The sequence below is a fragment of the Dreissena polymorpha genome, chromosome 9 (assembly GCF_020536995.1).
Source record: "Dreissena polymorpha isolate Duluth1 chromosome 9, UMN_Dpol_1.0, whole genome shotgun sequence".
Classification (NCBI taxonomy): domain Eukaryota; kingdom Metazoa; phylum Mollusca; class Bivalvia; order Myida; family Dreissenidae; genus Dreissena; species Dreissena polymorpha.
The window spans coordinates 41479035-41488934 of record NC_068363.1 but is presented as its reverse complement, the minus strand read 5'-3'; the positions used below and the strand labels follow the sequence as shown (position 1 = coordinate 41488934).

Genomic DNA, 9900 nt, shown 5'->3' with positions numbered 1-9900 from the left:
AATTTTAACAAAAGTTGTAGTTGTATGTTTCCAACATTTGGAGAAGATCACTGTGAGAACAATATTTCAAAAACATACATGCAAGATAAGTATGGAACGTTTTCTAAGCATTTAACCAATCTATTTTAAACTATAATACAATATGTTCTTATCTTAGAGGTTTCTTCAATCAACTACTTTGGGTAGTATAGCTGCCTATATTTATTTTTGTCCTTGTCACGATTACTGGATTAATTGGCTTTTAAAAATGTAGCATACATTTATCCTAATTTGTTTCGTGCTATCAGATATCATTATATAAGCATGATAGTATGTTGTTTAAAAGAAGTTTTTTAGGGCTGTATTCTAAACATATACATCGAACAATACACGTTATAATACATTTACTGTAAGATCTTGCACTACCTTATGATTTAAAAGACAGACATTATAGATGTTTTTGTCATATCTATTCATACGATAGAACGCTAATATGGTATGATATTAGAATACTAGTAAACAGCAGAATTAATTTTGCTTTAACAAGTTCAGATTAGTTCACTACAATACTTTAAAGTTGTACAGAGCAACGCTATTATAGCCTGGTAAATAAAATAATACAAAGGATATTAAAGGGGCCTTTTCACAGATTTTGGCATTTTTTTTAACTTATTCATTAAATGCTTTATATTGATAAATGTAAACATTGGATCATAAAAGCTCCAGTAAAAAAAATCAAGAAAAAATTAAAAAAAGGAAAAGAACATTGCCCGGAGCAGGTTTCGAACCAGTGACCCCTGGAGTCCTGCCAGAGTCGTGAAGTAAAAACGCATTAGCCTACTGATTGCCCGGAGCAGGTTTCGAACCAGTGACCCCTGGAGTCCTGCCAGAGTCCTAAAGTAAAAACGCATTAGCCTACTGAGCTATTCCGCCGAGTACACATTTGAGACGTATTTTATACCATATATAAGCAATCTTCGTAGTTTCACAAAATTTAACGACAAAAACAGAACTCTCCAAATTATTCAATCGTTTTGCGTTGCAACGCTTTATAATTTTTAGGTTTTAAAATCGTCAAAAGATGCATATAATGGCTATATTAGAGCATGGTTAATGTTCAGTATTACTGTTTCCTCACAAATATCATAACTAAAACGAAAACTTACGAATCTGAAACAACTTTTTTCAATTTTGTCAATTTACCAAAGCGTGAAAAGATCCCTTTAATGCAACATGTCATATCTATTAATCGTAATAGAAAAATGCATGTAAATGTTATAATGTAATCGTATTTCACTACAATACATTACAGTTGTAAATAGCAACGCTGGCATAGTCCGGTGTACTTAACAATTAAAACGAGCATATTGTTAGGGCAAATATGTATATATATGATATGTACTTATTTAAATGTATCTTGATTTTTTTCTCAACGCCGTTTGTCTTTTTTTACACACATTTCTTAAAGATAAATATTTCCTAAAATAATTTATTGTATATCTTCATTACTTGTATATGTCATATAATATATTAGATATTATCACTTACGAGCATTGCTGATATTCAAATGGTTAACTCCATGTTCTGCGGTTGTCCAGTATTCCTTTCTTTGGTGGTCTTTCAGCCTACCGGTAATCGAGCTAGGTTCGTTAAAATGTTCTACTTCATCATCTGGTCCGACGGTTTGGTTTTTACTTCGTTGAATGACATAATATGGTCATAAACCCAATACTTATATTCATATATATAAAAAAATCATTAAACAATATACATGCTAGGTTTAATTAAAACATGTTTGTGTTGTTTGCACGTTGTATTTTTTATGTTTATACCAGTTTAATTTTATTTTGAAAGCTTTATACCATAGTAATAAACCCATTAGTTATAGTCACATATTAAAACATAATTAAAATCATAAAGCAATATATTATTTTAAGATTTAATTAAAACCGGGTTGTGATGTTTGAACGCTGTTATTGTGTATGTTTAGACCAGTTTAATTTCCTCTTGACAGCTTGAAACTATGATTACTATTTATACAAACCTCGTATGTCAAGATAAAGAAATCTACGTTATCGGCAATTTAACACTTATAACAGCACCCCCTCCCCCCCATTACACCGGTTGCAAACATGTCATCGACTCAATCGTTCATTTTATAGAGTAAAATACCTTCGAGATACGGACACAAGTGGAGGAGAAGTCACCGCAAAAAGCCCACCTCCGAGGACGTTCGCGATATCAGCAATTGGAGCGATAAATGTAAATGATGATAGTATGAATATTCTGCAACTGGATAAGCAAATCTATTGCAGATTCATTCAAGTAAACAGAAGTATATTATAAATCGGTTAACTCGAATTCCAAATGGCTTGAACTTTTGTTGTCGGCCCCGCGTGTTCGAGCCATCGGGTTTCGACTGTATTTTGATATGATAACATCTAATTTGCATTGCGACTTAGGCGTTTTCAACCAATCTGCGGCTATGTTACAAAAAGCGGTCGACCAATCAGCGCGAAGCACGTTTCTGTGCATATTTTGGTTAGCTATTCCATTAGGAACATAACGTAATAGTCTGGACGGCTGTTATTCCGAGATGATGAGATCCGCACCAATTAATGATTGTCCACTACACGGCTTGTTCTTAAAATAGAGTCATCACAAATTGAAATGGATTAAAAAATGAGTTCCGTTCGTTTGCTCGATTTAGAGTTTGACTTGATTATATTAAAATGATCTGATATCAAGCAATTATTATAGTAGACGACTACCTCAATATATGTAGTTGAAACAATTATTTTAACGTGTGGATCTTGGGTAGGAGTTAGTTAAAATCCATATTTGAATATGTTGACGCTCTCCGTAAAATGCTATCTAAGTATCAATATTGATCACTTTCAAAACATTAGGGGGTTCGAATTCATCTGAACAATTTCATCTTAGACTGAATCTTTACTTAACCCTTTGCATGCTGGGAAATTTGTCGTCTGCTAAAATGTTGTCTGCTAAATTTCAAAAATTAGCATTTTCTTCGATTTTTTTCAAAGAACACTATCAGAATAGCAAACAGTTTGGATCCTGATGAGACGCCACGTTCTGTGGCGTCTCATCTGGATCCAAACTGTTTGCACAGGCCTTCAAAATTCGGTTCCCGCACTGAAAGGGTTAAATACATGTAATATAATTGTAAATTATAAATGCGAACATAAAAATAAAAGTCCGAACGCGCTTACCACATTTTTTTTGGCACAGCCCGTGTAATTAACGATTATTATTACGTAACTGAAACATAATTGTTATTATACTTTAATTTTGTGGTATAAACAATTCAAAGTAAGCCCACAAAGATTCTTAAGCGTGAACTTATTCAACGAAACGTTCGTTATTTAATTCTATAAAATGTATTTACTCATCAATCTAACTTTAGTATTCACGTCTCATAATCGAATCATAAAACCAAATATCCGTTATGTTGTAATTATAACAGTGTTGCGTGTTCAAAATATGCCGTTCAAAGCCACACACGGTACGGAAAGCGACATTTTACAATGACAAGGAACAGTTAAGGAAAAACTCAATTTTCAATGCACCTTTTATTTGCAAACATAAGCAAGATTATGCTTCAATCATTTGTTTCGAATTTCTCTTGCCGTCTTAAGGGGTCGCTTGTCGTTTTAAATTGTCCAGTATTGTTTCGGGCGAGGCTTTGATTTGTGTCAACCTCAAAGATCGATGGGCGACATTCAGTACGACACTTCCGGATTCCATTTTGCCCTAATTATGTTTTGTTTTTTAAATATCCGTAAACCCGCTCCATTTGATTTTGAAATACCGATTGAGAATCTTATTTTTTTCTCTGCCTTAGCGCGATAAGTGTGTGCGACGTTCTGAGAAAAGGGGGCTTAGTTTCTTGTCCGTTAAATATTGTTCCAGAAGAGCATGTGCGGACCGCATGGGCCAATCAGTAACGGCACTTTCCTCATAGACTGGCTTTTGAAGAGGATTGATAGAAAAAAAAAGTATCTATTTAAGATTATCTACATCACCACAATTGTGTATGTGGGTACGAAAAGTTTGGGTAGGAAAAAGAATGGATACGAATGTTTTGGGTACAAAAATTATGCCAAAAAAAAATGGGTACGAAAAAAGATTTGGTTAATAAAAAAATTTGGGTAGGAAAAAAAATTGGGTACGAAAAAAAATTGAGTAATAAAAAAAATGGGCACGACAAATGTAGGGTACGAAAAAAATGGGGGTACGGGGAAGTAGTACCTGTGGGGATCTTGATCCATTCAGCGAAACTTGGAGGCGGGTTACATATTCGATCAAATATAACAATATCTTTAAAAACATATTCAACGTGTATTTTCTGTACCATTTATATTAAGGAAAACGTTCTGCTACAGTATAACGTGTGTGGGTTATAACAATGTTTCAGCATATAAATTCAAAACTTCACATGCTCTTTTATTACACCATCCTCTTTAATTTTACATGTATATCATACCAAACTTTATATTTCGTTGGTTCCTTCCTTAAGTTAATGATGCTATGTGTACAGACGTGATTTCACATGCCCATGTGCATGAACATACATTTTTTTTCTCTTTTGATTATTGTTTTTTTCTCTAATTCAATAAGCAAGTTTAGGCATGTTTGTTCGTTAAAGGGATCTTTTCACGCTTTGGTAAATTGACAAAATTGAAAAAAGTTGTTTCAGATTCGTAAGTTTTCGTTTTAGTTATGATATTTGTGAGGAAACAGTAATACTGAACATTAACCATGCTCTAATATAGCCATTATATACATCTTTTGACGATTTTAAAACCTAAAAATTATAAAGCGTTGCAACGCGAAACGATTGAATAATTTGGAGAGTTCTGTTTTTGTCGTTAAATTTTGTGAAGCTACGAAGATTGCTTATATATGGTATAAAATACGTGCAGAATGTGTACTCGGCGGAATAGCTCAGTAGGCTAAAGCGTTTTTACTTCAGGACTCTGGCAGGACTCCAGGGGTCACTGGTTCGAAACCTGCTCCGGGTAATGTTCTTTTCCTTTTTTTAAATTTTTTCTTGATTTTTTACTGGAGCTTTTACGATCCAATGTTTACATTTATCAATATAAAGCATTTAATGAATAAGTTAAAAAAAATGCCAAAATCTGTGAAAAGGCCCCTTTAAGTACGGCAATAATTTCATGATTATTCCCGAAAGTAGTTATGGGCACATAGTCGTAAGAGCACTTGAATACGTGAGTTCGCCCATGAACACATGGTAAGGTTAACTAAATCTCCGCGATATGACCTTATATGTGTTTAAAACCACAAACAATATCCAACAAACGAATGAATTATCAAACATAGTATGTGTACTGATGTGGTTCTGTAATTTCTGTTTGAAAAGTTTATTAAATATGCAAAATGAGAAAGCACGCATAAGAGCGAGTTTCACAGATATCTTACGGCTATTATGCTGGTTATATACCATAGTCGCTACAACGGTTACAAATGGCAGGTTCGAAATAATGTGTTTTCTTTATACTCATGATCGCGTTGAAAGTTAATCATACACGTTTTAATTCGCAATTTATTTACTGAATCACGACAAATGTCAAATACAATACAGAAAATGCATAGTTGTTTTATTGATCTATAAACATATAATGGATTGAATATAACTGATTTAAAATTAACGTGTTCAAACTATTAATAAATCTTTTTCACAGAATATGCTGTCCTATTTATAGCTGAGCTTCCTATACCTTTATCAATGATAATCAGCGAGGTATGCCGATTAGAAAAATCGAGCTATCTCAATCGGACTGGCTCGGTATTTTAAATAGGTCGCCATTGTGAAGAATTTTTCATGGTATGATAACTTAGACGAGCTGCTTCGCAGCATCGTCAAAAATGGAACTTCTTTTAACGAAAAAGTAAATACGAGTGTAAAGTATTGTCCCTGATAAGCACGCCCGGGATGCATAGGCGACAGTTTACGCACATGTATTAACTCTTTCAGCGCTGGAACCGGATTTTAAAGGCCTTTACTAACAGTTTGGATGCAGATGAGACGCCACAGAACGCTGTGGGACGACAACTTTCCCAGCATGCAAAGGGTTAAGCTCAGTTTTCCCAGAACGAGGCTCAGGTTAGAAACTATTACGGTACATCAAGTTTGATATTTCAATTGACTTCCATGAAATAAGTTCCATCGTTATATTGCTAAATTTTATTTCCATTTAAAGCGAACATTAACCCATTTATGCCTAGCGTCCAGAAAAAAGGCCCTGGCAAACAGCGTAGACCCAGATTAGACGCCGCATGATGTTTGCTTAAAGAGATTTCTGTAAGAAATATTCTTAATATAGAAATAAATATACACACGTACTAGACATCCCTAATTTTGGAATTAAATTGATCCATTTTAAATGGATTGGAGAGTCCACTAAGCATAAATGGCTTAAACGAACATTAACACAAACATAGAAACAAACTAATATGAGCTATTCGTAAGTGACACATTTGTGACATAGAGTAAATTGTTCTCTGATACTAGAATGTCTCTAATGTTTCACAAAGTACTTCGTGTCCGAGGGGTCAACATCGGCACCACCACCCGAGTAGTCGCCCTTGTAGAGGTTACATGCGTTCTCCGTTGGACGAAGGGTGAAGGACCTACAGCCGGTCATGCGCAGACATCTCGCTGCGCAGACCACCTGGGAGTTCGTCTGCACGTGCTGCAGCCTGTCTGTATCTGGAGGCAGGCTGAACTTTGGCGGCATAAGGAAGTCATGGAAAGTGGCGCGGGCGGACGGCGCACGAATGGGAGCTGGAGACGTTGTCGTTGTGGTGGCCGATGTTTCGGTAGGAGTCGTCGCAGTGATGCCCGAAGGTTTGGTAAGACTATTTGGTATATGTGTGGTGCGTGTTGCTAGCTTTGGTGTCTGTATGGTAGTTGATGGGGATGGTACTGTCGCTGTATGCTGAGGTGCTGTCAATGCTAAAAAATAGGGTAAATATAAGGTCACTTTCCATGAGCTGGAAATACACCGCATTCGTAAACAAGTACTAGTAAAATACATATAAACTTCAGGAATATATTTACAATATCTCTTTTAATGTCTTTAACATACCAATTACCCATCATAAGAAATTTATATTGACGCTTGTAATCAAATCGTTCGTAATGCGCTCTCCTATTATTAATTTCGATGCATCCTTATTCCTTGTTATTGTTTCATAACAAACAGTTTCCAAACATCATATGCTAACCGCTAGTTCAATACACGAACGTAAAACAAAATATGTCATCATAAAACCCTATTTTCAAAGAAATAAATAATTTACTGAAATCAAATGCGGTCCGGTGACAACGGATACCAAAAGTTCTTACCGGTATTCTTTTCGCATAGGCAGTCTCTGTTACCACTACAGTCAGTTGGAGGAAAGGGAAAGTATTGTCCGCCACTACTAGTAAGCACCGCTGAGCATGTCCCAGTCGTCGTGTCTTTACACCATATTTCCCGAACATTTTTGACAGGATCGTTTGCTTGTAGAATCTGACAGAGCTTATTTGCGAAGAGCTTATTTCCATCGCAATACGCAATACCATCAGCAGTGCTCGTTGTACTGCACATCGTTACGCACGTATCATATGTCACGTTGGTATCGGTGTCCAAATACATCATCGTGTCTCCTGGGGCGCCAAACCACGCATTGGAACCTGAAAAGAGGCAGATATTTCAAATATAATGTTGTTGTTTTTCTTATACCGATACACGTGGGCTCATCGTTACCTTATCGTAGCATATTTTATTGCTTTTCTAAGTCATATGATGTGTATATAGTATTGCTAATAATTTAATGTATTTGATTTGAGTGAAATTAGCGTCATTTATCCGTTTTTAAGTACTTACCCGTTGTGGACTGTGCTCTAGTTGTGTTGATGGTAAGGACTGAAAAAAAGACAAAAACAATTAGAACGTACGCATTGAATGCATGGTTTCCAAACTGCTTTTAATGGTCCCATGTATGTGATTGATACAATTTATGCATTTGATTATACAATCACTCAAATTGGATTTTAAAAACAACAGAGCCATTTTAGAACCATAAATATCGTTATGTTTGTTAAAAATCTACTTTAAAAATGTAGACGAATAAAGAATTATTATTTGCTTAAAATGAAATTCTTAAATATTTTTGTCAATTCAATTCAATTTCGATGCGAACTTCACCACGACATACACAATCTAAGATTTTGAAATTAGAATGTAAATATTTTTCAACAAGACTTGCAATTAATGTTTTACTGTGAATATAAATAAGCGCGGCAAAAAAATTAAGTACATTATTAGAGGAATGATTTTATATACGAATGCACGTGGGAAATACTTAAAGACACATACGTGTTATAATATGCAATATACAAAAACGTGCAGGTTATATCGAAGTTCTTCACAATCCAGTTACCTGATATCATTCCAGTAAAGCAAACTGCTCTCAACATGTTGGATGTTTATGTTCAAAAAGATCGTCAGTTCAAATGAATGCGACCGTGAAATGAAGTACGGTGCCAGAAACAACGGCGGTTTTATACACGTAAACAACTGAAAACAGTGGTCATCCAATCGCAAACATGTTAAATCGCACCTATAGCAAACCCATTAAAGGCAAATCGGGTTAGTCAAATAAATATTATTAAACATTCCTTATTCTAGCTCAAGTCCTCCGCAATCTCGATGAAGTTATTTCAGCAAATATATTCTGATTAGGCGTAAGGTTTCATAAAAAACAAGTTTATGTGCGTATTAAGAATTCAGCAACCAATATCCTTTATTAAATCTGGCTCGTGTCGGAAAACTTGACGGAACTATTTATCATGTTATGGAAAGCCTTTGGGGACCCCCGATGCTTTATTTAATTGTTTCATTTTTGTATATTAAATATCGATATCAATTATAATCAATGCATATAAAAAAAAATATAGACATATTTCTAATAAAATGCAAGATTGCCCACTCTTTCCTCGTCTAATGATTTCATAGTTTGATATCTGATACATTTTTAGAAGTTGCTTATTAACCCAGTATCACGCTGCCAAAGTGTTCATAATAAACTATTTTGAGAAAATATGTTAGCAAAGATAGCTCATTATAATGGATATCATTCAAGACAATTTGGGAGAGCCAATGACCGGCTGTGAATTTCTTCCGGAAAGGCATATGTCCGCCTTACTAAGTCAGATGGGAGGCATATTTCAGGGAGGGCCTATGTCAGACTTTCGAAACCCAGTTCGTTTTCATTATCGCCGAAAGTAATTGGAGAAGAGGAATTATACCAACGTATCTCACGAAGAATATTCGGTGTTTGTTTTAAGGAGAAATAGACGACGTCTCCATTTCTATAAGTAACCAGTCTTAGTTTGACGAATTCATAGATATAGTAAACTAGAAATGTGGTCTATAACATGTGTTATGATAATAATATGCCTTGTTCCGGATCAGTTTTAAACGAAAGATGATAACAAATGTTTTAGTAGCGAATTAACGTGCCGACAGGTCGCATCATGAAACGTACAGAACCACGAGGTGTCCCAAGTGGTGTTAAGGATACGCGTAAAATATCTGCATGATGTCAGCTGCTATGTCCCGACGCAATGTCCCTTAATCGGTGCAATAAAAGCGCGACCAGGATCCACTTGTCGTAACTGGAACCCCTGATCTACCAGCGTTCCAAATGCGTAATCATACCAATAATAATAACATAAGGGGCACAAAGCGCTTAAACTGTATTTTCTTTCAGAAAATCCTCCTTTGAACGAAAAACTTCGATGAAAGCGACATTGATAAGCCTGTGCGGACCTCCACGTGATAATCTGGGACGACACTTTACGCACATGCATCAAGCCCAGTTTTCCCA

The 9900-nt window shown here is 35.4% G+C and overlaps 2 protein-coding genes across 5 annotated transcripts in view; both read right to left on the bottom strand.

Annotated features, from left to right (window-relative positions):
• The window catches only part of LOC127845029 (uncharacterized), a 7513-nt gene extending 5428 nt beyond the window's left edge, over positions 1 to 2085 (bottom strand). Inside the window, exons 1-2 of one of the 4 annotated variants that reach the window (XR_008033028.1) lie at positions 2024 to 2085; positions 1528 to 1673 (exon numbers count right to left, since the gene is read on the bottom strand). Coding sequence is in view for 3 of the 4 variants with exons in the window: in XM_052375648.1 (XP_052231608.1) it covers positions 1528 to 1673; positions 1842 to 1858 (163 nt within the window). In the remaining variant the exon portion in view is untranslated. Of the gene's footprint in view, positions 1 to 767; positions 874 to 1527; positions 1817 to 1841; positions 1961 to 2023 lie in introns of those variants that run through there. The other 3 variants (XM_052375648.1, XM_052375649.1, XM_052375650.1) reach the window with 3 other exon arrangements.
• Positions 2086 to 5254: 3169 nt separating this feature from the next.
• LOC127845357 (uncharacterized) lies at positions 5255 to 8596 on the bottom strand. The gene is made up of 4 exons (XM_052376223.1): positions 8452 to 8596; positions 7896 to 7934; positions 7373 to 7702; positions 5255 to 6979 (listed from the first exon to the last, which is right to left on the bottom strand). Exons 1-4 carry the CDS (start codon positions 8486 to 8488, stop codon positions 6543 to 6545), a joined length of 843 nt encoding a protein of 280 aa, XP_052232183.1. The 5' UTR covers positions 8489 to 8596; the 3' UTR covers positions 5255 to 6542.
• Positions 8597 to 9900: the final 1304 nt, after the last annotated feature.

Coding starts and splice junctions, on each gene's coding strand:
- LOC127845357 (XM_052376223.1), bottom strand. CDS start 8,488: ATGTTGAGAGCAGTTTGCTTTACTGGAATGATATCAG. Junction 7,703..7,895: donor TAGAGCACAGTCCACAACGG/GTAAGTACTTAA, acceptor GCCTCTTTTCAG/GTTCCAATGCGTGGTTTGGC. Junction 6,980..7,372: donor CCTATGCGAAAAGAATACCG/GTAAGAACTTTT, acceptor CCTATTTTTTAG/CATTGACAGCACCTCAGCAT.